Here is a 26703-nt window from a genome sequence, read left to right on the forward strand (position 1 = left end):
AATATTTCATTTGATACGGTTTTATAGTAAACCAAAACGTATTTTTTATTTTATTTTTATTTTATTTTTATTTAAGTTAATAGAATACATCAAAACTACACTCCCAACTTGATAAAAAAAAACTGCTGAGATGAAAAAAAATCCTGACATATCTACTATGATCCGACTACCTGGACAATATGTTAATTGTCCTTATTTTTCCAGTGACAGTGTCAGAGTAAACGTTTATATTTCCAGGTATGTCATAAATATTTAACCGAAAATGAGGCCTACATACCAGAAAATAAGAACTTTCATAATTTACTAAGTCACTTTGAAAATTGTTTCAATTTACAGAAGGGTTTTTTTAAAAAAAAGAGATATAATTATATTTTTATTGATTATTTGATCGACGAAAATGTACTTCATATTTATCTTTTAAGGATTAAATGGAACGAAGTAATTGCTGCTGTATGTCATATATATGCTTTGCTTCGTTGTCTGTTATGTACTGTGCTAATGTGGCGAGGTCTTGATGTGATTGATGCAGTATTTGATTTGTTTGAATGCACTGATCGAAGAAAAGGGAGGAGCAATTGTTTGTGGTGATGGGTTGAGGGATTGGGATGGCATTGTGTTCATAGGTAGGGTTTAAAGGAGTGGTTGAGAAGTGCAAAGAAAAGGCAGTGTGCATTTTTAACAAATACATATGCTCGCATGGTTTTTGCCTTCTTTCAAAATCGAAACAGATACATTTCATAATCAGCCTATCTGTAACCTCAACTACATATGCTGTGTTCTCATCAACAAATGACTGCACTTGCCAGCTACTGTCTTCTGCTGATACTGAAGCAACAATCATTGTCTCTCTTGCATCATCATCAACTTCTTCTGCTTCTATCTCTCTGATTCTTTGCTGTCTAGTAAAAGAGCTCATTGTTCTATTGTTTGACATAACTCTTTCATACTCTTGTGTTAGATAGTACTCAACATCATGTACCAAGATAAAGACAAGTTTGTCTAATCTCTTATTTCTTGACCTCTTCATGAACACGGTTTTAAGCTGATTATGCCACAATTCAATATAGTTGTTTGTGAGCATATGAGAAAATTGACATTCATGATAAGCATGGCTCCAGATCTTAAACTTTTTTTCAGTGCACCAATTTTTTTCAAAGTAGTCTAAGAATAATTCTTGGTCACTGAATTCACTTTTGAATTCCACAAGTTTTTGACGGAACTGGTCCAGATCGTCTTCATATACAATATCTTGAAGATATCTCATCATTTCACTACAAAGAAGATGAGCCTCAGAAGGCAAAGCACCTGGAATCTTAACAAAGTCAGACAGCTTTCTGTTCCATGCTTGAGTGACGTGAAGGATGCAGAATTGAATCTGTGTGGAAGGGAAAGTGGTCTGGATTGCATGTACTTCTGCAGAGCAGCAATCAATAGTAATTTGCTGAGGATTGATCAGCAAAAGGGAAGACTTCAAAAACTGTAGCCACTGTACAATAGGGCCAACACCCCGGTCGTTTGTTACCATGAAAGCAACAGGCCATCCTCTACCAATTTCTTTATCACAAACAAGAAGGGTATATAAAATCTCATCAATTTTGCCAGAGATAGCATGTGTAGCATCCAAACAAAAGGAAACAGCATTTCTCATTTTAATTTGCTGTGTTGGTGACATAAAACTGTAAGCAAATGCATTTGTGTTGGGAGAATAACTCATATTGCCCTTAAAAATCAAAAAATTCATTGCAGGAAGCTTCTCATTTATTCATATCAAGAAAGAAATCATTTGATATTTGTCAAAACGATACAATCTCTTGTGTATCTATAAACAATTGGTTAAATAAAATATTATTTGAAATAAATGGGGTTTATTTACCTTGTTCATCAAGTTCCAAATGTTATAATAGTTGAACTTACGATCAGAACTTCTTCTATATCTATCAATAGCTCTCAACATATCGATACATATCTGGCTGGCAGATTTGGATGATTGCTCTAATTGCTGGGACAGTTCATGCAGATACTTTTTGGCAAGAGGAAGAGTATGAATATTCTCATGGATATCACCAGGAGTATGATTAGTGTGATCTTTGGTCAAGGTTATCTCATACCACTCAGGTGACTTAAAGAATCTTCTGATGTAAAGAAGAGCAGAACACTTATTTTTCTTAGTTCTCTTTTGAACTACTTGGATCTCTGCCTTATATTCATAAGTTTCTGAACAATGACACAAGTATTCCTGTGAGAAGCACATCTTAATGCCACTGTTTTTGGCTTCTTCAGCAGTGATATCAGTACGTCATTTGTTGGAGTTACAAATAGTCCATTTGACCACACAGGATTCACTGAGTTCTACAAGGCATTCTTTCTACTCAGATGTTCTTACTCTAATAGCACTGTTGAGTCTAAGTATCATTACTCCTGGAATAGATGAGCACTCCAATGCCTCTGAAATTCTTGCAAGAGTGTAAATGTTTTCATTCATTGGTGTAATATTGACAGTAGACATGCTTAATAGCAATATGTGTAAATAAAAAAATGTGCTTTTAGGGGATATAAAATCTTTGTTTCAAACAAACAATTCAAAAACAAGAAAAAGTATTGGCAGTCAATATTTTAGTTAAATATTTATGACATACCAGGAAATATAGACTTTCTTACATGTGTCGGACATTATTTTGATGAATCCGTAAAATCTGAAGATAGTTAACCACAGTACTTCTTTATGCGCAGTAATATCTTCCTGAGCATTAACCGCAGTATAATGACTATTTCTTTAATTAAATATAAATAATAACTACTGCGGATAATGCGCAGTATTAGTTTAGAAAACTATATAAGACAATTCAATTCATATCAATAAAAAGTACCTTTTATCCTCTCTTCGATTTTATATATACTCTCCGATCCCCAGTGGGTTTGACCTTTTGACTTTGCTATAGTAAAAGGAAGACCATCCCAGATCAGGAATGACAATTGGTAGCTGAAGCTATTTTTCCTCCTAAAGACCTTTGATGAATCCTGGTGAAAGACACCAAGAAAATTTTGACAAAAAGACACTTAGCCAGTTTGAGATTGAAGAATGAGTCCAGGACTTGTTACCCAAAGAACTAGTAAACGACTACAAGAAGAACCAGCGTGTACCACATATACCTGAAGAACAGAGACTCAAGAACACTCCTGCACGAGAACAAAAGTGGTCCGAACTTGCAAAAAAACTTGCCGCAACATTAACAGGAAAAAATAAAGAACTAGAAGATATGGCCCCACAAACTGCCACCGTAACCGCTGAAGCAATCGCAGCCGCTGTTGCAGAAGCAATGAAAGCAATCACAGCACAAAAGGAGTCCCGTGCCGAACGAATCAAGCAGCCTGATTGTTTCCGAGGTGAACGCTCCGCCGCAGTAGTAGATGGCTGGCTGCGCGCAGTCGAGTGTTACACCAAGTACTACAATTTCGCCCCAACCAAAGCCTGCGACTTTGCAGTAAATCTTTTGCGCGATAGAGCTGACACATGGTGGAGACGCACGGAACTCAAAACAGACCATCCCACTACTTGGGTCAAATTTAAAGCAGCCCTCACCAGAGAATTCCGCCCAGTTTATTCCCTCCAGACCTCTAGAGATCGACTAGCACGATTACACCAGACTGGGACTGTTGCTGAATATATCGATGCCTTCCAAGACATTCAATTGGAATTGCCTGGAATGAACAATGAAGAGGCACTCGATAAATTTGTCTGTGGACTACACCCGTCCATCCGTGGAAATGTCCTTGCTGCCCGCCCTGTTGATGTTGATGATGCTTGTAACATCGCCTTGGCATATGCCAGTGGTCTCCAACTCGGATACCAGAACAATTATGCGTCTGTACCACCTCCGCAACAATACCAGCAGCAGTACCAGCCACAGTACCAACAACAGCAATATCAGTACAGTGGACCCGAGCCCATGGACCTGGACGCAATCAACAACCATTGCAGCAACTACCAGTCTCGCCTGCCTCTAAGACGCACTAATGCTACTTGCCATTGGTGTGGTGACTCCGGTCATTTCAAGAGAAATTGTAGAGACCATCTGGCTGCAATCAAGAAGTTGGACGAGGAGCGTCTTAAGAAGCAGGGTTTTCGCGAAGCACAACCGTAATGGGAGGTTGGTTATGTACAATGGAAGAAAAATCCTCCCCACAGGCCAGTATTAGTAATGAGCCTACAGAACATTTAAGTAATAAAGAAACTTTTGACCAGTACAAAATTGTTACCAATGAAGAGAAAAAAGCTATTTCCAAAGAAAATTGTGACCCTTGTCTCACCACCAATCAACGTTTTTTGGAAGACCTTCACTCTGCTGTAGACACAGATTTACCATTATATGCGGCAACACTTCACAGACAACAAATCTTGATTCTCATCGACAGTGGAGCCAGTGCAAACTATGTGTCACCCCAAATCAAACACCTTGCCACAAAAGTCTCGAATATTCCTGGGCGATCAGTTGAAACTGCTGGAGGGCATAGCATCAAAATTAACCAGAAAGCCACACTTACACTTTCTCTTAATGGTTATACTGATAGTGTTGATGCTTTTATCTTCCCCACTAAATTCGATTTGATTCTCGGTCGCACATGGTTACAGACTGCTAAACCTGTTCCTGATTGGCATCGAGATAACTGGTCTTTATATCGTGATGGCCAAGAGTTTGTCCTGCGTCCCCATGGCAACTGCCCCATGAAACCTCAACTTAATTACCTCATTTCTGCAAAGCAAGTCCAGAAACTCTCTCGGAGGGAGGAGGCAGAGTGTTTTTTGCTGCACATCAAGACCGAGAAAGAAGTAACCAACGATGAACAATGGATGAAACTAGTGAAAGAGTTTGACGATGTGTTCCAAGACGGTTTGCCAGGGTTACCACCGAGTCAAGATGTACAACATGTAATAAACACTGAAGATGCACACCCTGTAAACAAACCGCCTTTTAAGATGAGCCCCCAAGAACTTGACGAACTCAAAAAGCAACTCAAAGAACTCCTTGACCTTGGTCTCATTCGCCCTAGCTCATCTCCATGGGGTGCTCCTATATTATTTGTAAAGAAAAAGAATGGCGAAATGCGCATGTGTGTAGACTATCGTGCTCTCAACAAAGTCACAATCCGCAATAACCATCCTTTACCAAGAATTGACGAATGCCTAGAACGATTGCATGGAGCCAACCATTTCACCAGCCTAGATCTCAAGAGTGGCTACCATCAAGTACGCATTCAAGATTCAGATGTGCCAAAAACAGCATTTAACACCCGTTATGGTCAATACGAGTTCCTGGTCCTTCCTTTTGGTCTTACCAACGCCCCGCCAACTTTCCAACATTTGATGAACAAAGTTCTGGGAGAATGTTTAGACAACTTTGCTTTGGTCTATTTGGACGATATTCTCATATTCAGTAAAACCTCAGCAGAACACGAAGAACATGTACGACATGTCTTGAACCGTCTCCGCGAAGCCAAGCTGATTGCCAACTTTAAAAAATGTGAATTTAACAAAAAGGAACTGACATTTCTTGTTTTCAATGTGTCTGCTCAAGGTATCCTCCCGTCTCCAGATAAAGTCAAGACCATACAAGAATGGGTTCCACCCTCTAATGTTCAAGAAGTGCGCCAATTTATTGGTTTGGCACAGTATTATCGCCATTTTATCCCAGGTTTTGCTGGAATTGCTGCTCCATTAACTGATCTTACCAAAGGAACAGGACCTAAACAACGACCAATTGTATGGACTGACACTTGCCAAGACAGCTTCGATATCCTTAAGGAAAAACTCAGCACTGCACCTGTACTACTTGCACCAGATATGGACAAACCTTTCCGAATTGAGACAGATGCTTCCGATTTTGGTGTCGGTGCTGTATTGATGCAAGAAGATGAAGAAGGAGTCTGGAAACCACTGGCATTTGAATCCAAGAAACTTTCCAGTGCTGAACGTTCCTACCCAGCCCAAGAACGTGAACTTTTAGGAATACTGCACACACTACGTACCTGGCGCTGTATGATTGAAGGGAAACCATTTACTGTTTTTACTGACCACCTGCCCCTCAAGTACTTCCATAGCCAAGTTAAACCAACCCCTCGATTAATAAGATGGATTTCCGAATTCGAGTTGTACGACCCCATTATTCAATACAAACCTGGTAAAGACAACGGTGTCCCAGATGTACTTTCTCGAATGGACGGTCCCGAATTTGATCCATCTACAATTGAGTCTATGGAGCCAGAGTATCTGTACACCATGCCCGAATCACAGACTTCAGATTGGCCCAAATACTATGCTCGCACGGAAGATGAGTGGCCAGATGACATAAAAGAGTTGCTACACAGACAACGCAAGAAATTCGTGGTTCATGATCAGAAGGTTTTCTGCTTGGTTAAGATTGGTGACACATTTCAAGAAATCCGTTTTGCTCTGTTTACCAAGCGTGCCAATCTGGTAAACAATTTCCACAATGGGTTTGGACATGCTGGTAAGACAACAGTTTATGACTTGATGAAGAAACATTGGTGGTGGCCAGGAATGCGACACTGCAAAAGACAACCAATTTAAGTAGCTTAATTTTTGTTTAAATCCTTCAAAAATCGGTGGTTTATGTTCAATTATAGTTTGGTATTTGTTACAAAAATTGGTTCATTTAGTTAACCAAATGATGAGATTATAGATACTAAAATCAATAGATAAATTGAGAGTTATAATTCCCCCTTTTCTTGAAATGTTATAATTGTCTGTAATTCTGGTTATATATTCACCCATAACTTGAAACCGTACCTAAACCCTACTTGTTATGGAATTGGCTTTGAACTCTCTACCTCTTAAAAAATTTTATTTGCTTTAATTACATGATATTATTGGATAGATCTCACTAAAATCAACCTAGAATCAGTCTGAAATCTGACAGGAACCAGCATTCAAATGAATGATTGTAAAAAAAAACTTAAATAGATCTTGTTGACATCATCAAGAGATGACGCATTTGAAATAGAATCTCATGGAAAAAATGGTTTTTATTGATTTTTGAATGGTTGGAAAATATATTTAGCTATTTAATATGGACTACTAATACTTCTTTAAAAGTGTGTATCCGAATAGTACGACTTGTATACATGTTATACTTTCATTTATTGGACGGCTTGAATACATTGGATGACCTAACTTATACTATACTTCCCTACCTTATCGGTTTCATGTATTTGGCGCGTTTTTTGGTTTTACACTTCTTTAACTGAAAATGAAATCCTTGGTATTTTCTTGGAGAATACGTTTGTTTGGAACTACATTAGCTTAGAGCAAAAAAAGATACAGAAGTATTAATACAGGTTTCTTTATGAAATAAAATGAAATAACATACTTACTAGATCATTTATGGGGGTTCATAACAAATCTCGCGATAGAATAAAAATCCGTTTGATTGATATTTTGTTTTAAATAAAAAGCAAGAAATAAAATAAACAGCTTTATTAATATGTATGCTTTGATTGTAAAGACACTTGAATTACTTACATATTATAGACACGCGTTTGCAAAAGGGGGCAAACCAGTATGACTTGAAAAAAAGGTGTGACATATTTATCTGAGAAGAAGAATTGATAAGTTACATTATTTAAGTTGAGTTATATATATATTACCTTTTCATAGACTGAAAATACCAGAAAGTATATAGTGTCAAGAGCAAAACATCTTTTATTACAAAATGGGTAGAAGCCCTATCATTTTAAAAATAAAAGATATTTAGTCAGCAAGGTGTTTCATTTTGGTTAGGAGATTGGTTATTACCTGTACTGTTTTGAATGCTTGTTGAGTGTATTGTTTATCTAATATATATTAAGATGATTCTAAAAGCCAAAAGTATTAATAAAAGTTGAGATCTTAAGAGTAAGCTTACCAAGACATATAAAAAGAGACAAAATGAGAAGAGCAGGTTAAAGAAAGAGAAAATAGAAAAGAGGGGCACGGTTATTCTATTAAATACAAATTCGGGGTTTTTTTTTAAAAATAAATAAATCAAAAAATAATTTTTGTCTGTAACTTAGAATTGAAAGAAAACGCAGTTGCACTATGCCAGCAGCTAATACATATGAAAAACAGAGTATAGTATAAAATCATATTATTCAAATACTAATACATAATATAAGAATAAAACATGGATTGAAAAATAAATTAAAGAAACACATAAAATACTCACAACAAGAGTGGAAACATTCAAAGCTGTTCTTGTTACGTAATAGATCATGGTGTTCTCTGAGAAAGAATAAAACTTAAAGCCCAAATTAAACATAATATAAATAGACCCTTTGGATTTAAAAAAAACCAAGCTATTCTTATTATTCACAATGTCAAAAAATCTCAATAACAATTCAGTTAACAATGCTTTTGGTGAAGAACCTTCTGTGGGAAGGTAGATTAAAACCAGGCAGTCTTCAATTTTCTTATATTAATTTTATTTTTGGTTTTTATAAAAATCAAAAAAAGCCCACCAAGAAATACCAACGATATAAGGACGATAATGTTGCAACACTCACAGGGAATAGTGAGCAATCAAAGACCACTAGCACCAAAGAGAGCTCGATTGAATCTTGAAGGTGATTTGTCGGGTAGAACTCGTAACATCCATGATGTGTACGAGAAACTTGATACCATGAATGGTGTCTTAAACACTGTTTTGAAGAACACATCTTCTGAGAAAGCCAAAGCCACTGCTAGTAATGCAGTTGAGCAAGACATGTCGCCTGGACGTCAACCAACATTGGATGTAAGTAATCATAATATGTTTTTATGTAGATAGAATTTAATATACATTTATATTATAGCAATTGTTGCGCGATTATTTGAGTGAAGAGAAATTGTATGACCAATACAATACCAATGAAAATAAAAACAGTGAGGGAAACAGACTCGTTCTGAAGTCTGTTACCAATTACCTTCGTTGTCAAGAAGAGGGGAAAAAGGTGGACTTGCCAACTCTTCGAACTAAGATTGTGCGGCACATTGGCAACAGAAAGTTGCAAGAAAAAAAAACAGGAGTGTTGTAAATGAGTATTGACTACTGCTGTAATTGAGAATAAGTCTGAAGGAAATAATATAAGGTCTCAGCTATTCCAGTCAAAGGTGTCTACCAATTACTTTATTATTTAACATACAGGTTTAGCATGCATGATAGTGATTATATTTCATATGATGATATCACCATAATATGGGATACATCAGTGGATTATTATAAGCATAATTATAACTCATAAACACATTTACTTTCGATGTTAATACTTCATTGGGACTACACACATTTATATAATTAATCATACATTAATTATCCCAAGATCACGTTGCTCTGATTAAGGCTCAGATAGGATCGATTACCTGACCCCAGTCATATAATTTTCCCAATCCAAAACAATATAAATAGCAGTAGTAGTTCAGTGTAGGAACCTGGTCAAACTTTGATATAAAATCTTTCTCAATAAACAAAACCTACACAAGTTCTCACGAATCTTCGTTCCTAATTTCAAATCTTCAATTCTTCCTCTTAAAAACTTCTTCAACTTCAACCACCACAACAATAACCAATGAAGCTCTGACCACCGAGTGCTGTTTTCTTTTTCTAGGTGTGTTCGCTCAGTATTGTTCAATGTATTTGCCCAGCTGACAGCATGTTCCAGATTCATTGTCTTCGTGCACCTCACCCAATTGCTATACTTGAATCCAGAGTAGTCAAGCTTACTGGTCTTCTTTATAGTCGTGAATTGTCGTTGACATTTGTGACAGGCGCATGTGCTCATGTGGCCAGTAAATCCAGAGGTTTTGCGAGCGGCAGAGATATCACAGGCAACACACATCAATGCAGCACGAACAACAATCTTTCTATTTTGTGAGTCTGTCATTTCTACACCAATGTACATCTCCAAAAATTCGTCAACGAGCGGCTTCAAGTAATGATTCATGCTGTCAGTGCTTGCTTCCTTCGGCCCAGGCATCATACCAACAAGAATGACATTTTCAGACTTAATGCATTCACTCCGTGGGAGATTGTTGATAGAGAGATATATCGCACCACTGGAATGTGTTCGTCCATCAAATGGCTGAAACCAATCGATATTCAGAGTCAACATTAAGGATTGGCTATCATCAACAAACCGTCTGCCATTGATGTCTTTAATATCACTCCAAACTGCACCATCGAAAATGTCAAGTTTGGTGTTTTCAATTATTTGACGACTTCTCCACAAATTGATCTTGGACACGAAATCTGGCTTGGAGAATTTTTGTTGCAAGGCGTACTTCAGAGAGTTGAATGGATATACCATTGCTGGAAGAGAACAATTTCCGGTTGACACTTTAAAGAGATTGTTGTTGCAAATGGCAGATTGAGAGAATTTCTTAAATGTACAGACTCTTTGACTTGTTTCCGGAGGATAAATCGAATGACATTGTGAGCATGCAATGTATACTGTCATTCCATCTGTTGCCATGTTAAATCCTGTCTTATGCTTCAAGCTATTGATCGTCAGTAGAAGGGCACCAGACATATCACAGAGAGACAGTAGAGTATTACAAAATTCAATGAGAATCGATCCACCGCTTTCCACCAAAAAAATCAAGTGAAATATGACAATGAATACTGCAACAAAGGGGATATACAAGGGCATTTTATCAAAAGACGAAGGACGAACTATGAAGACAAAGGTTAAGTTAGTTTAAATTAATATATTGATTAATTGTCTATACCGTATTAATTCATACCTGATTCTACTATCGAGGTCCCACTGGTCTCATCAAAGTTTTCTTCTTGTTCAAAATCAAAACCAGTATCGCCTTCTTCAATCTCATCGCCATCAACCACAAATGCTCCTGTAATTGTATCTTCGGCAGTAAAGATGGACTCTTCTTGGGACAAAGGTAAGTCAACTGGAAAGGAATAATTGCTGTAAAGATGTAGAAATAAAAATATAATTACAATTATAATCATATAAAAAATAAAAAATAAAAAAATATATATCAGTTTCAATTATTATTTTGTTCATTTATTTTATTTTATTTTCTAACCTTCTTGATCAAATTCAATGTTTTGTTCTTCATTTTCGTCTTCATATTCGCCTTTGCCTTCGTTCTCGTAATCATAATCATTGTCATTGTCACTGTCAATACTATCTACTTCCATGTCGTCAAAATGTTCTTCAGGAACATCTATTTTATGAATTAATTTATATTAATTTTACATGTACAGCTCGAGTTATTCTTGTTATTTACCCATTGCATCGTTTTTGGCAACAGGCACTATATGTTTCTCATAGTGTCGTTGTGCATTTTGTCTTTTCTGTTTCTTTCCACAGCTATTCAACTTTGTACAGTCTGGACATTTGCAGATAACATAACTGTCTTTCTTTTGATTATTGGACATGTCGATTGTTTTAAATTATAAAAAAAATTATATAGATTTTAAGAGATCTTGATCAAGGTCTTTATATACCAAAAAAAAATTATAAATAGATAAAATACTGCTCCATGCCATGACTATAGTATGTCAAGTAATTCTTTGATACATCTACTGCACATATCATCATAATTATACTCATATATCGTTATGTCATTAACCAAGTCAAATACTGCGTACATTACTAAAAGTGTATGCAATTTTTTTTAAAAGTCTTTTTTTAGAATTATAATATTTGATATGACAATGATTCGACCATGATAAAAAATAATACAAAAATGGAACATTCGCCTCTCACAACATGTGAAATAAAAAAATCTGATATTTTAATTCCATATATCAAAGGGAAAAATCACGCAAAAATATTGCCACAGTAAAAATGAAATCACAACCTTTTGTCTCGTTCCCTTGAAATATATGGATTAAATATTTGTTCTTATATTCACATTTATAATACATAAAAAATATTTAAATGATTTATTTTGAAATAGAAAAAGTGAAACCTTAAGAATATATATAATTTTTATTAAATATTATATTAACTTTTATATAAGTGTTTTTTCAATGTAATTTAGAATTATATCAAAGAAGTGTGTAATATAAAAAAAAACCCAATTTTGTAATTTTATGGCCGAAAAAATGATGGTAGTGTGATTTTACAGCTAAAAAAGAGCGATCTGAAATCACAACAGAAAAAAATAGAAATTATTTGAAAAAATTAAAAATCGAAAATTGTAGTAAAATTTTTGCAGGTTTTCAGAAACTAAAATCAGCAGTCTTTTGCAGTGCGAACACAGATCCAAGAATGGCTTGCAAAATGCCCCCAGTGTCAATTAGCGTCCAATGCCGAGCGAAATATCTACCATGCACCCATGGAACCCCTAGATATTCCCCCTCCATTTTCCCGCTGGCATCTAGATTTCATTGGAGAGCTCCCAACAACTGTAAATGGTAACCAATGGATTCTCGTTGCAGTAGATTATGCCACCAATTGGCCAATAGCACGTGCTGTACCTGCTGCTACTGGTGAAGCAATAGCCAATTTCCTGTATGAAGAAATTGTAATGCGTTTTAGTTGTCCCAATGAGATCCTCACTGACCGCGGCGCCAATTTCATGTCACACATCCTCAGCTTTTACATTAAAAAGATTAAATTACACCACAAGTTAACATCAGCATTTCACCCTCAAACCAACGGAAAATGTGAACGTTTAAATGGTATTTTAAAACAGATGCTATGAAAATATGTACATGGCACTATTCATTGCTGGGACGAATATTTGGAAACTGCACTCTGGGCCTGCCGAATTAGGAAACACCGAACAACTGGTTTCAGTCCGTTCTTCCTGACCTATGGCCGTGAACCTCATATTCCGGGTGATCCTCTACGCCCATTCATGGATACCGCTATTCCTGATGATTCTTCTCTTGTCTCTGATGGTGCTATCCCTTTTCTCCGCAATCTGCAACAAGCCTGCATTAATGCTGATGCTCGAGTAGCCACCAATAGCCAACAAGACAAGGAACGATGGGATTTTATTATGAAATCGCACCAATTTGTAATCGGTGAACATTTATTGCTCCGACATGAAAACAAATTTGGCTTAGAATATAACTGGATGGGACCATACATAGTTATAGACAAGAATGCAGATAAAAATATATACAAGCTCACAACTATGGAAGGTGTCCCTTATACTTCCTGGGTTCACGCTGATCGTTTAAAAATTGCAAAATCCGATGATTTTGACTGTACCTGGTATCACCCAACCCCTGCCCGTGCCCAAATGCACTGCGATTTAGCCTTGGACTCTTCTTCTGCCCTACCGTTTTCCCTTGTGGATTCTTCTGGGGTTGATCGAGGACTATCAACAGTTTCGGGAGGGGGTGATGTCAGACATTATTTTGATGAATCCGTAAAATCTGAAGATAGTTAACCGCAGTACTTCTTTATGCGCAGTAATATCTTCCTGAGAATTAACCGCAGTATAATGACTATTTCTTTAATTAAATATAAATAATAACTACTGCGGATAATGCGCAGTATTAGTTTAGAAAACTATATAAGACAATTCAATTCATATCAATAAAAAGTACCTTTTATCCTCTCTTCGATTTTACATATACTCTCCGATCCCCAGTGGGTTTGACCTTTTGACTTTGCTATAGTAAAAGGAAGACCATCCCAGATCAGGAACGACACATGCCAGAAAAGAAATATCAGATCAGAAATGACAAAAATATTATCAATGTCAAAGTATAAAACGTCGCCTGCAGGATTCGAACCTGCGCGTCCAAAGGACAATGCCTTAGCAGGGCACCGCGTTAACCACTCCGCCAAAGCGACACACATGACTATCATGTGTGTTGTAAACAAATCTCGCTTTAACCAGTTTCTGGTGAGGGATACCATACGGTGGATTCCTTTGGTGGTTTGGTCCGGCGGTGAGCCATGATGGGCGGTAGACTCGTGGGCGTTGACATCAACGGTGAGTCGACCGAGTGACGTGTCTCGAGGGACAAGAGTGATCCTCCCAGGTTTCTTGGGAAATCTTGCTCCCAATACCCTGATACCCAAACCTCCCAATATAATCCCGTTCCTTAAAATTAAAATACCCATCTACATCGTCACCTCAGAAACACCTGTCACCCACTAAAAACATTATACCTCTTTCCCCTAATTTTATACACTTCTTTATTGCTGTCATTTATTTTACACTATTTTTTATTACATTTTATTAGATTTCATTATTATACTATTATTATATTTTTTTACTTTACTTTACTACATTGTTATTATATTATTGCTTTACTTCTATTCTATCTTACTATATTTTTATTTTATCTTTATTCAATTATTATATTTTTACTATACTTTTATTTTACTCTCTCTATAATTTTCTATTCTACTTCTACTATCAACACCAGTTACATATAGTAAAAATTTTCACTTGACTTTCTTTTCTTTTTCTCAAAAAATTATTTTAACCAAACATTTTTATTTATAAAAGAAACAACCTTTTCAATCAATAAAATCATTATTCTATCTTTGATCTTGTTTATTTTTGCCCATTATTATCATTATTCTTCATTCATACACAGTATCCTTGTTCTTTGGAGTGTTGTCTATCAATTTTGATATATTTTATTTCTCTGTTTTCTCTTTTCTGTTTTTCTCAGACTTTGTCATTGTCACAATTTCCATTTTAATCTTCTCCCTATTTTTTACCTGTCTGTCACCAATTCTTACCTGTCAAATTACCCATTCCTTTCTATTCTTATTGTATTCTTCTTCTTGTATTTTGTAATTCACATTACATTTATTTGCCAAGTGATACTGTTACAATCAACAACAAACAAACACATCACATGTCAACTATCATATGTGTTGTAAACAAACATGCTTTTGGCCATATCGTAGTCTCTGATACTAGAATATCAGTCTGCTTAGTAGGTTTGTTTAGTGGTTTGTAATGACTTGTCGTCCTGGTTATGAGAGACTGATGTCAACGGTTTGTTGATATAGTGCTGTGCCCTTGGTAGTAAGACAAGAATTTTTCCATGTACAGGAAAAATCTTGTTTCTATTCCTTGTTCCTTCTATACATAATACTTTTTCCTTTTCCCTTGTTAGTATATCTATTCACATTGTACTCATTCGAAATCATGGTTACCTATGTTAGTAACATTCTCCTTCTAAAATGTATACAATTCATCTTGCTGACATCTTTGCCCAACATCAGTACTTTTATTATTATATTTTTATTATATTTTTATTCATATATTTTATTCTTGCTGTATTGATTACTCATCATTCTATTTTTACTATCTTTATTTTTTCAAACTTCTATTATCAATTCTAAATCTTGTCAACTATAAAAAGAGAAGCAAAGTCAACTCAATAAAATTATCCATAATCTTTTGATCCAATTCAATATCTTTTTCTTGTTTTCCCTTTATAGTTTATATCATCTTGTAATATAATATATCAGTTTCTTGGTCTTAGAAAGGTTGTTTGTTGGTTTTGGTCTTCTTGTCAGTTATTACTTTTCTGTTTTATCATTCTCTTTTTATACATCTTTCTTTCTCTCTTGCTTTTAACAACAATTCTATCTATTATTCTCTCTTTTCTTACCTGTCAACTATTACTGCTTGCCATCTTTTACTGTATCTGTCTTTTGCTCTATTCTATTATCATTGTATTTTATTTGCCAAGTGATCCGTTACAATCTATAACAAACCTAACACATCACATGTCACAAAAATATAGCTTTATTATAATATTTGAGCTACATGTACAAATTGTATATATTAATTACAAATATTACTATTCCCAAATAATGCAATATCTTTATATTGGCTATAGCAACATAATCTCATAAAAAAATTATCTCATTTTTAAAATTCTGGCTACAATATATTAAAATTTCAGAATTTTAGAAAAATATTTTTTTTAAAAAAATGCGTGTTGGTCTATTTTACTATTCAGCCACTTTGTTCACTATGAGCACACAACTGAATGAATTCCATTCACTTCTGGAGAAGGTCTACCACAACATGGGAGCAACTAAAGACCAGAATAGTAACTCAAACTATAGTCCCATCAGTCAGGCTCTTACTACAGAAGAATATATAAAGTACCATCTTGCAATGGTTTTGGTAGAATATATACTAGTAATAGAATATTGCTAAGTTACTTACATTATACTTTGTAGAGATTGATCTGTTCTCAAACACGAGCAGTTCTGGCAACAATGCTATTGATGGTCAATGAGAATGCCTTCTTGTCATCCAACCATCTCATTGCTGATATAGTGCAAAGCTATACATATCAGCAAGCTTATGTAAAGTCTGTTTTGTCTACAGTTATAGAAGAGAAAGCCCAAAGACATGTTTTGTATATGCTTCAAAGGGCAAAAGCTTTGCCAGAAAAGATAGCTCAACTGTTGTGGTGGTTGAAGTTGAAGAAGTTTTTAAGAGAAAGAATTGAAGATTTGAGATTAGGAACAAAGATTTGTGAGAACTTGTGTAGGTTTTATTTATTGAGAAAAGATTTGATATCAAAGTTTGACCAGGTTCCTACACTGAACTACTACTGCTATTTATATTATTTTGGATCGGGAAAATTATATGACTGGGGTCAGGTAATCGATTCTATCTGAGCCTTAATCAGAGCAACGTGATCTTGGGATAATTAATGTATGATTAATTATATAAATGTGTGTAGTCCCAATGAAGTATTAACATCGAAAGTAAATGTGTTTATGAGTTATAATTATGCTTATAATAATCCACTGATGTATCCCATATTATAGTGATGTCATCATATGAAATATAATCACTATCATGCATGCTAAATCTGTGTGTTAAATAATAAAGTAATCAGTAGACACCTTTGACTGGAATAGCTGAGGCCTTATATTATTTCCTTCAGACTTATTCTCAATTACAGCAGTAGTCAATACTCATTTACAACATCAACAAAATTGGATTTCTTGATGCCAGTCCAGAAAGACAAAAGTAAGTATAGTCAGCAGTTTTTGTGTAAACTATTTTAACTTTTTTTCAGATTCTTGCAGACTACAAGGCAATTCACTTGGCTGACAAGACAAAACTTGAGTCTAAGTTTGATGAGACTGTCATTGACCTTCTGGACTATGACATGTTGTCTGATATTGAGTCAAATGAGAAGAAGAATAGAACTAGATATACTTCTAGAAATAGACATCCCTTGGTAAGGGACTCATAATAAAAGTTATTTTTTTAATATGTCTAACTCAAAATTATTTATATTATAATACAGATAGATGAATAATTTACTGTTTTGAAGAAATAGAGACTTGCTAACAAGGGACCAGATGTCATTGGCAATTCTGTCTATCTAATCATTTTGAGAAACACTGAGTTGTCAAAAGAAAAAAATGCGCGTGTTGCTGCTTGCATTCACACACACTAATATTAAATTATTATTTGTTTACAAAGCACAAAGTACTTCTATAATTTTTATTGATTATGTTGAATGATGTGGGTTAAAGTAATACAATGTAATAAGGCAGTATTGTCAAGATGAGAAACAATTAATATATAAATAAAAGAAAAAAAAAATTAAAAATCAAAATAATAAATAAATCATTATTTTATTTTAAATCCGATTAATAAAAAAAATATACCAAACAATTATTTAATTATATGACTCTGATTGTTTTATCCTCATTTTTTTATTAGAAATTATAATACCAATATTAGTGAGAATATGTAATAAAGGCTAAGAAACGCTAATATTAGGGGGACAACATTTTCAGGATAGGGCACTACCTTTTTGATGGGAAACATTGTTTTGATTTTACCGGACCACAAATTGTGACTTGCTGTCCAGTATCAAATAATTATATCTGGTCTTTAAGGATTCATACTTATCATAATAAAGATACTTTTATACAAGGCAGGATAATAGCTTTTTCTACGCTTCTTTCCTCTATGTAATTATGTCTTTTCCTTCTCCACTCATGCGTATTAGCTCACTAAATTGCTCCAAAACTTTGTGCATTCATCAAACTGTCTCCAGGCATATATCTCTCCTTCTTTAGAAGACACGACCTGTTTTTGGGCAAAATGATAATAAAAAATCTTCTCATACAAAAAATAGCTTTGATTAAATATAAAAGCGTTATTTTATATATATATAATTCTATACTTAAAGTTTTATACTATATGTAATAAATTAACTGATATATATATAGAATAATAAAAAACTATCTAACATGTTACTTCAAGACATTATATCCTAATAGAAAATAACGTGCCCTACCTTGGAAACGTTGTGCCCCTCCCTTATATGCCTGAGTTCATATTTTAATCAAAACGTTGTCCCCCATCTAGAAACGTCATTCTCCAAAAGTCACAACCTTTCATATCTTGCCTATTGAAAAAATATTTTATAAAATTTGAAATTTCTTTACTAAATACTTTATTAGGCTTATAATATTATTTAATGTAATAAACATTACCTTTTGTTAATACTTATTTAAGATAAACACTAATAAAAACTGCTAAATCTTCTTCAGAAAAGAAAAACAAAGTCACAAAAATGTCTGAGAATACATATAGTATTAATTAATTTCGCATATATTAAAAAGTATATCTAATAATTGTAGAATAAATGTAGTTTACATTAAAAAAAATATATTAGATAAAGTGACAGCTACTTAGAGTCATAATTAATAGTTAAACACTAATAAGTCTACTTCTTACTATAATTATGATATAATATTATAAGGCAAAGAAGCAAAAATAGAATAAACTTATTATACAAAAATAATAACTAAAATTGAGTATTTGTAAGATATAAAATTTATTTGGCTCCCGTCAATTAATCACATATCTGTGTCTGCTAATGAGTCATATTTTCACGATTTAACTTGAGACATAAATCATATGTTTTCATTTTGTGTGATTTAAGTGGAAAAGATTATAATCCATATAATTTGCATTTTTTTTAAAAACTTTCATAATGGATATAAAGGTAATGAAGCCTTTTATGCCTAAGAAAGTTTGCATAGAAGTTAAGAGAATATATATTTACAAAATTCATGTTTTTATTTTTTATTTTTTATTTTTATTTCTTCTATAAAAACTCTTTCTATCATTTCCTTACAACATGTACATGAGATATTTTATCAAAAATACAAAACAATGAAAAATATTTATAAAGGACCAAAAAAAGTTTTTAATTACATATATTCAGATAATATATGAATTCAGTAAAAGTTTCATAGAAAACAAATGAGGAGAAAGTAATTCTACAAGCAAATACAATATTTTATTTTATTGAAAAAATGCAAATTTTTGAGATATTACATTAGTTTTCTCATGATCGACCCTTTCAATTCAACTAAAAGTCCTAGAACCCATACATATATCTATACACTACTTGGATCCAAAGTTATAGAGAGCCAAGACTTGAATTGATGAAATAAATAGATGCAAATGCATAATATAACATATTTGAAGATAGTTTGGCTCTATCTGTGTAACACCGCCCAACATTTATGCTTTTTAATTTGCTGGATATATGTGTAACTCGTAGGGTAAAGTACTTCCCACGAATAATTTCTATGAAAAAACAGAGCAGAGAGTTATTTAACCCACAAGTGATAGATAGCTTATGTTGACACAAAAAAACAGATTGATAAGATTTATAAAGATAAAAAAAAAGATTGTCTAGCTAATAAAATATAAGAGTAAATGAGTATATAAATAATAAGTTGTCTAGCTAATGAAATATAATGAAAAATATAATAAAAATTAAAGAAAAAAGAAGAAAAAAAGATTATGTTATAGTGAGATCAACATGTTCCTCTTGATTGGAAAGAAAAGAGAACATCGCATTTCTACAATCATACTTATTGAACTCTTTAAACTTGTTCCAGTAAGTATCAAAGTTGTTGGGAATCTGGTTTCTGACACAACCCAAAAAGAATAACTCAGGAATGGTTGGCCATTTTCTCGAGACATTGTGGGAGAGGTGTACTGTTGTCCAGTGGTTATTGTTAACATGATTGAAAATCAGAGGTTGTTGATGTTTTGATACGTTTTTGGGAAGGGCAAAGGGAAGGAATGATATGGAAGGGGTGTTGGGGTTATCTGAGTAGATGCAGACTGGTCGCTTATAGGTGTCTGCAGCTAGTTGAGCATAGTCGGGTATGCTAAACCACATGCTGGCATCTAAACACACTGGGTTGATGTTGGAGTTGGAGTTGGAGTTGGTGATGCAGAGATCAGAACCATGCTTTATAATGTCTTCTAATTGCTTAACATCGGTTCCAAATGTGCTGGTGTAAATGCTGCTGTATTTTGGAAGGGTAGCAAGCATATCTCTTTTCACAAGAGGGAACTTTTCTTGATCTTTATAGATCAAATAGGCAAGGACCCGAAAACCACACCATCCATCAGCAGTAGGGTTAAACCCACCCTTAACGTCATCGACTATCTCATGAGAGACAGGAAAACTAAACTGGAATTTAACTCTCTTGCCAACAGAGATGCGATAGTCATATTAGTAATCTTCTTGAGCTGTAGCAGGTCTTTTAAGCCCTATTTCTTTTGTGGCATCGACTAAAGAGCATATAAGTATACAACGATATTTCTCTTTATGGATTCAATTACACTGAAAAATGAGAAAGAATATTATCTGGGTTGAGAGGCTCTTGTTTTTTTTTTGTTTTTGGTGGCATTGACTAAAAAGCATATTAGTATAAGATTAGATTCCTTTTCATGAATTCAATTACACTATAAAATAAAAGCACATATTACACTGGGAAATTAGATTTCTACACATATGCGATAGTATGGGAAATTCTGAGTGACAGAATAATTAAATTCTGGAATTTGGTATTTATAGATTCCGTTCGCAATATGTTATGTTACCTGTGAGTTGTCCATGTAACTTCTGAACTTATAATGATCCATATAGAGATATAAGGTTCTTTTAAACTATTTAATCGCAGAGAGAATAATCAAATTATGACATCTTTTTTTTTGAATGTTACATTAAATTAAACTTGATTTGAAACAGAGATTCCAATAAAAAATGTACCTACTTATTTCCTTGCGCGCCGAGTTTAAATTACTTGGGGGGTCTACTTTTTTATGTTGCAAGGGGCTTTAAATTATAAGGATGTGGCTTTTCCATATAGAGATTTTGCAAGGTGGCTTTTGTTAAAACATTTTTTTTGCTATGTTTTTTTTCTTCTCTCCTCTTTATTTTAATTACATATACAATCATAATACGAGCTCACCAATGTCCAACACTATATTCAACCTTTCAAATGTGCAGAATGCTTTAGTCAACTCACCTACAGAAGGAATAAGAATGCTTCCTTTGGATGTTGTAGTAAAAGTAAAAGCAAGTGAATGGGAGCAATGCCTTGACCGCATTCAATCACTTTGTTCAACAAAGTGGAATAAATGTAGAAAACTTTGTGCAAGAGAATTGATGTATGGAGAGATAAAAAAAATGTCACCAAGCAGAATTTTATATATCAGACAGAAATGTTTGTCTTGCTCAGAAAGACACTAAGCTTTGTTATTGCGAAGCCACTATTTTCATCAAGCAATACATCAAAAACCCTGAAGTAGCTTTAATTTGTATGACCAACGATCATACCAACCATGTTCCTGGCAACGCTTCTGAAATTAGAACATTACCTTTACCTTCTGAGGCCATCAAAATTATTGAAGATCAGTTAAAAGGGGGCAGCACTTGTAGAAATACTAGAATTTCAGTTTTGCAACAAATTAAAGAGTGGGGCGTAGGCATTAGAAAGCCCAATTATGAAGACATCTATAACAGAATAAGAAAGGTGTGTGAATAATACTATAAGAGAGAAGTTATTTAAAAAGTGTTAAATAAAAAATATAGATAAAGAATTTACTGTATAGGTTTCACCCTGATGAAAATAAGTCTCTGGATATTTGAATGCATGAGAAGTTACTATCACAGAACTACTGTATCTTTACTGGCAATCTTTCTGTATACAGCAACAATGCATAGCATTTTGCGTTTGGATTTCAATCACCATCTCAAATGATGCTTATGAGAATTTCCCAGTCGTTTTGTTTTGATGCAACACACAACATCTCTGCACACAACATTGAAATATTATACTCGCTTGTTACTCAACATCCTGATACTGGAAAAGGGTCTCCTGTTGCATACATGATTACAAACGATCATAGTGTTGGCCCCATTAATCAATAGCTTGTACATCTTTGTGAGAAAAGCTGTTTCACTCCCTTATATATTACCATCGATTGTAGTATTGCTGAAAATAATGCAATTACAGCAGCATTGCCACAGACCATCATCCATTTCTGCAAGTTTCATGTTTTGCGTGCCTGGCAGCATAATTTAGACAGCAAAGTAAAGCTTGATGCTTCATACACATCAGAACAACTTGGCAAATACAAGTATGAGCTCAAGACCAATCTCAAAAATATACTTATTGAATCAGATGAGGATGAATTTTTGAGAAAAATCCAGGAGTTTAGGCTTCGTGTACAAAGTCAGCAACAGTTTCTGGCTTATTTCGAACGTAAATGGATTGGCACAGAAGAATTGTTGAGAAGATGGGGAAGGCCATATGTTGCAAATGACCACCAAAGATATTTGACAAACAATTACATCGAATCGTGGCACAACCAATTGAAAACAATATACTTTGGCCATACTCGCATAAGACGATTGGACCGTCTTGTCTTTATTTTGACAAACAATGTGGAGTTCTTTTACGATAAAGAAGTGGAGCAAATCCACATACAAAATGGACGAATGGGTCCAATTGAAAATGAACTTGCTTGACACTCTTTTTCTGCCAATACCATACAAGATGACATGCTCCCTTTCATGATCATTAATCCTCTTAATGAGATTGGCAATAGCATGGAAGACTCTAATAGCAAGTAGACAGTAAAGTCATTTACAGGTGAAGCACAATGATATCAGGTTAATGTATCAAACAATTTGATACGAAATTGCACTTGTCCCAATTTTGCTTCACGTCAAATTCCCTGTAAACATGCACATCTCCTAAAGAGATTTATTGGTCTAGACTTTGCGTATACAGTTCAAAGAGAAAACAACCACCTCCAACTACAAAGATCACTTGCATCTGAGCATGAAGTGGCAGTTATTAATGAAGAAGTTGAAAATAAAATAAACGCAGTTGTTGTAAGTGGTAGAAATAATTCTGTTTGGTTGCAAAGAATCATGGCCCAGAATACAACACTTCATCATCAAAGAGAAGACTTAGAGCAGTTGATAAATGTTTCAGGAATTGATGAAGCCGAATTACAAGTGATTAGTGGTTTACTTGGGGAAGCAATGAATCATAGACACTCTTAGAAATGCAAACTCTTCCCACTTTAGAAATCTTAATACACAAAGATAATAAAAAATTACAATTATGTTCTATAATAATATGCTTTGATAAAGAGAAAAAATGTAAAAAAAAAAACATTAAGATTCCAAAAGAAACAACAAAAGTAAAAGCTGTCACTGCTTCTACACATCCTTATAATTTAAAGCCCCTTGCAACATAAAAAAGTAGACCCCCCAAGTAATTTAAACTCGGCGCGCAAGGAAATAAGTAGGTACATAAAAAATCTATTTTTGATAGAAAACTGTCTACTGAAATAATGATATTCTATTGGATCATTTAACAGAAGAAACAGGATTTATATATACTGTCTTCCAAATCTAAACACTTTTATTGGACAATTATGCATGGCTAAACTATAGGATTCACATATGCCATACTACTTTAATACTTCTTGCACTTCATTTCAAATATTTTTATAGGGATTGTTTTGGAAAAATTGTTTTTATTTAAAAAAAAAGCTTCTTGCTTATAATATATACGGCTTGACAATATATAGTCTAATCTAATATATAGGCTACTACATAATTAATATAATAACAAACCCTTTCATATATTATAATATATAAATACTTCCAATACAATAGAATCCTAAAAAGAAACGCGTGTTTACGGTATTTCACTAGTAAGAGAAGGCTAAAAAATTATTTAATTATATTAGATTATATAAATATTTATTTTTCTTTAATTTAAATAATATAGTTACTTACCAGTAATTTCGTCAGAACCAGGTATAGTGCATATTGACTGTTGTTCTGAAAGGTTTAATAAAACCCATTAGTAAAGATCATGAAATAAAGTTTGGCTTTATTACTTACCAAAGAAAACCGGTTTTCAAAGACAAGCCATTCAATCAGGTATATAGAAATGTTGGCAGTACTAACAGAGATAGAAAATAAACAAAATTAGATATAAGAATAAAATAAATAAATACATTATTCAGACTTACCAGATAAATTTCTGCTGTTTATATGTCTTTATGATGAGCTGAGGAGTTAATGAGCTGAGGAGCTAATGAGCTGAGGAGAGAAAAAGAAAATAATTAATAAAGAAACACATACACAATAACCGCGTTTTACCTTTTTGTTCTTGTCCATTAATCAACACGGCAAAAACTTGTAATACTATCAGCAACCACAATAATAATAAAAGAAAAAACATTAAGAATAAATATAACAGTAGAATAATAAAAACAAATTGCTTACCAGGGTGTGAACTCAAATACATCAACCAGAATAAAAGTAAATAAAGCAGAAAAGAAACAGAAAAAAAAGAAATAAGAAAAAAATAAAGAAAAAGAAGAAAAAAGTGGGCTTTCAAACAGAAGGCAGTTTAGATAAGAATTGACTCTAGTAAAATACAATAGTAATAAAATAAATAGTCCGAAATTATATTGTAACACTAAGTTCTATGTTGAATATTAAAGAAGTTGTTCAAGGTTATAAAGGATTTTATAGAAAATAATATATAATCCCTTCCTTTTCTCAGCTATTTCATAAATCTATTTTATATTAACTTATTTTGTATGTAAATCTTTGATTAAACAAAAATAAATATATTTCAACCCATACATTTATTTTATTTTAATAATTTATTAATGTATAAAACTTTAATAAAAATACAATAAAGAAAAAATGCCTTCCAATAGCTGCAGAAAAACAGACCATAAAGGAAAAGGAAAAGCATCTGCAAGTATATCTGCCTCTGCAAACCGTGTTTTGGCTGGCTGTGTTGGACCTCAAGAAATTGCCCCCAGTTTCTCATCCACAACTATCCAAGATCAGCAATACATGGAAATTGTTGAAATGTTTAACAAAGTAAACAACAGTAGCAATGGTGTCAAGGATGACATTGCTGCTGTCAATAGCAACATGACAGCCTTTAAAAACAGGATGGGTGTTGTTGTTGACACGTCTGGAAAGACACATACGGCATTTGCAGACTTTGCAACTGCTTATGCCAACGATCAGACTCGTATGGCTAGTCTAGGACCATCTCTGATGCCATCCTATGTCCCCCAGACCTCCCTCAGTGATGCCGAGGTTTCTGTCATTATCTCGGTAATTAGTATTAATATATGTTAGTATCAACAACTTATTAAACAACCTGTATTTAGGAAATCTTCGCAGAAAAGTTGTGGGACTAGAAGTTCGAGTCTTACAACCCTGCTCTTGTTGCTGAGAACGAGAGTAAGAAGAAGTGGAACTTGAACGAGAAGATTAACCACCGCAATAACGTAGCTGTTATCAACTACTTGAAGAGCTACATTAGCACCCAAACTCGTCTAGCTGGTACTCACCCATGGGTGATAAGTGATAAAATAAAGAACAGGTACAAGCACAGTCATCGTACTTTTCACGAGTCTCCTGAGCAGAAGGCCAAGAAAAACAGCAAGGGGAGAGCAAACAGTCGTACTCTTCAGATTTGTATATACTATATAAAAAATTAATTGGTATATTACTATTTTCTCAAGCTACAATCTATATAATCAGATGTCTATCTGATGCAAGTCGACATACATGGACAACTGGGTAGCCATTGATGCTGCAATGAGATATAAGACTGGAAACTCTGTTGAGAAGGCCTATCTCAAACTCTTTCAGAAGGATGCCATGTCTGATGGTGAGTCAGATATTGAGATTGTGGACAATCTTCCACAATGGTGTTTGCATGTGGCTTGCCCCACTTGGAGAAGTGAAGAAGTAAATAATATTTAGAATAAATAAATAAGTTTTATAACAAGAAAAATAAAGAACTAATAAAAATAAATACAGTTCAACAGATTGTTGACAATGGTTGACAACATTGATCATACCCATCATGTGTCAAATGCGGATGTGGGAACAAAGCCAAGAATGAACAGATATCCAGCAACATTGTTGCCTTGTGTGAAGTTTTATAGAATAAAATCAACAGTAAAAAGATTGAGACGTATATAAGAATACTTTGAGACTGTATATGGGTTGTCTTTATTAAAGAATACAAAGTTGTTCTTTTTATATCAAAACACGATCTGCTTTGTCAGTCACATCTTAATTTCTTAAGTCTGAGTTCATTTAAATATTAGAGAGCTGGTACTGCTATGTTTATAATTTAATCTAATTGCAGTGTCCTCATATTAACTCAGTGCTTACTGAGCTGTCATAATTACAGTACTTACTGTAATTAATTATTGGTCTTATTGATTTACTATAAGTAAAATAAATAAATTATTCATTTGTTCTTGTAATGATAGCTGTTTTACTATAATAATAGGAATATGTTCTTAGATGTAATAAATCCAACAACCAAGTGTCTGGATCACCA

The 26703-nt window shown here is 33.9% G+C and overlaps 9 protein-coding genes and 1 non-coding gene across 10 annotated transcripts; 6 read left to right on the forward strand and 4 right to left on the reverse strand.

Moving 5' to 3' along the window:
- Positions 1 to 617: 617 nt before the first annotated feature.
- PHYBLDRAFT_73743 (hypothetical protein) lies at positions 618 to 2671 on the reverse strand (the record flags this gene model as incomplete). Its single annotated transcript, XM_018442908.1, has 5 exons — positions 618 to 710; positions 758 to 1720; positions 1874 to 2236; positions 2384 to 2507; positions 2637 to 2671. 5 exons carry the CDS (start codon positions 2669 to 2671, stop codon positions 618 to 620), a joined length of 1578 nt encoding a protein of 525 aa, XP_018286619.1.
- A 5696-nt stretch (positions 2672 to 8367) lies between these two features.
- Positions 8368 to 9066, forward strand: PHYBLDRAFT_73745 (hypothetical protein; the record flags this gene model as incomplete). Its single annotated transcript, XM_018442909.1, has 3 exons — positions 8368 to 8432; positions 8507 to 8786; positions 8845 to 9066. The coding sequence occupies 3 exons, from the start codon at positions 8368 to 8370 to the stop codon at positions 9064 to 9066; spliced, it is 567 nt and encodes a 188-aa protein (XP_018286620.1).
- A 3793-nt stretch (positions 9067 to 12859) lies between these two features.
- PHYBLDRAFT_173004 (hypothetical protein) lies at positions 12860 to 13399 on the forward strand (the record flags this gene model as incomplete). Its single annotated transcript, XM_018436924.1, has 1 exon — positions 12860 to 13399. The coding sequence occupies one exon, from the start codon at positions 12860 to 12862 to the stop codon at positions 13397 to 13399; it is 540 nt and encodes a 179-aa protein (XP_018286621.1).
- A 312-nt stretch (positions 13400 to 13711) lies between these two features.
- On the forward strand, positions 13712 to 14119 carry PHYBLDRAFT_150177 (hypothetical protein; the record flags this gene model as incomplete). Its single annotated transcript, XM_018432425.1, has 2 exons — positions 13712 to 13907; positions 13980 to 14119. The coding sequence occupies 2 exons, from the start codon at positions 13712 to 13714 to the stop codon at positions 14117 to 14119; spliced, it is 336 nt and encodes a 111-aa protein (XP_018286622.1).
- Positions 13728 to 13809, reverse strand: PHYBLDRAFT_t216. The gene has a single exon. It is a non-coding gene; the product is annotated as a tRNA-Ser (tRNA).
- A 1845-nt stretch (positions 14120 to 15964) lies between the features above and the next one.
- PHYBLDRAFT_63508 (hypothetical protein) lies at positions 15965 to 17417 on the forward strand (the record flags this gene model as incomplete). Its single annotated transcript, XM_018441130.1, has 5 exons — positions 15965 to 16120; positions 16177 to 16605; positions 16870 to 16981; positions 17041 to 17195; positions 17298 to 17417. The coding sequence occupies 5 exons, from the start codon at positions 15965 to 15967 to the stop codon at positions 17415 to 17417; spliced, it is 972 nt and encodes a 323-aa protein (XP_018286623.1).
- A 2373-nt stretch (positions 17418 to 19790) lies between these two features.
- PHYBLDRAFT_150179 (hypothetical protein) lies at positions 19791 to 20929 on the reverse strand (the record flags this gene model as incomplete). Its single annotated transcript, XM_018432426.1, has 2 exons — positions 19791 to 20489; positions 20888 to 20929. The coding sequence occupies 2 exons, from the start codon at positions 20927 to 20929 to the stop codon at positions 19791 to 19793; spliced, it is 741 nt and encodes a 246-aa protein (XP_018286624.1).
- Positions 20930 to 21260: 331 nt separating this feature from the next.
- On the forward strand, positions 21261 to 23363 carry PHYBLDRAFT_63506 (hypothetical protein; the record flags this gene model as incomplete). Its single annotated transcript, XM_018441129.1, has 5 exons — positions 21261 to 21359; positions 21529 to 21822; positions 22014 to 22162; positions 22280 to 22760; positions 22965 to 23363. 5 exons carry the CDS (start codon positions 21261 to 21263, stop codon positions 23361 to 23363), a joined length of 1422 nt encoding a protein of 473 aa, XP_018286625.1.
- A 643-nt stretch (positions 23364 to 24006) lies between these two features.
- On the reverse strand, positions 24007 to 24494 carry PHYBLDRAFT_150181 (hypothetical protein; the record flags this gene model as incomplete). Its single annotated transcript, XM_018432427.1, has 5 exons — positions 24007 to 24033; positions 24108 to 24152; positions 24216 to 24276; positions 24347 to 24408; positions 24477 to 24494. 5 exons carry the CDS (start codon positions 24492 to 24494, stop codon positions 24007 to 24009), a joined length of 213 nt encoding a protein of 70 aa, XP_018286626.1.
- Positions 24495 to 25031: 537 nt separating this feature from the next.
- On the forward strand, positions 25032 to 26336 carry PHYBLDRAFT_150182 (hypothetical protein; the record flags this gene model as incomplete). The annotated part of the gene is made up of 4 exons (XM_018432428.1): positions 25032 to 25457; positions 25544 to 25823; positions 25933 to 26099; positions 26172 to 26336. The coding sequence occupies 4 exons, from the start codon at positions 25032 to 25034 to the stop codon at positions 26334 to 26336; spliced, it is 1038 nt and encodes a 345-aa protein (XP_018286627.1).
- Positions 26337 to 26703: the final 367 nt, after the last annotated feature.

Source organism: Phycomyces blakesleeanus (assembly GCF_001638985.1).
Source record: "Phycomyces blakesleeanus NRRL 1555(-) unplaced genomic scaffold PHYBLscaffold_24, whole genome shotgun sequence".
In the NCBI taxonomy this organism is placed as follows: domain Eukaryota; kingdom Fungi; phylum Mucoromycota; class Mucoromycetes; order Mucorales; family Phycomycetaceae; genus Phycomyces; species Phycomyces blakesleeanus.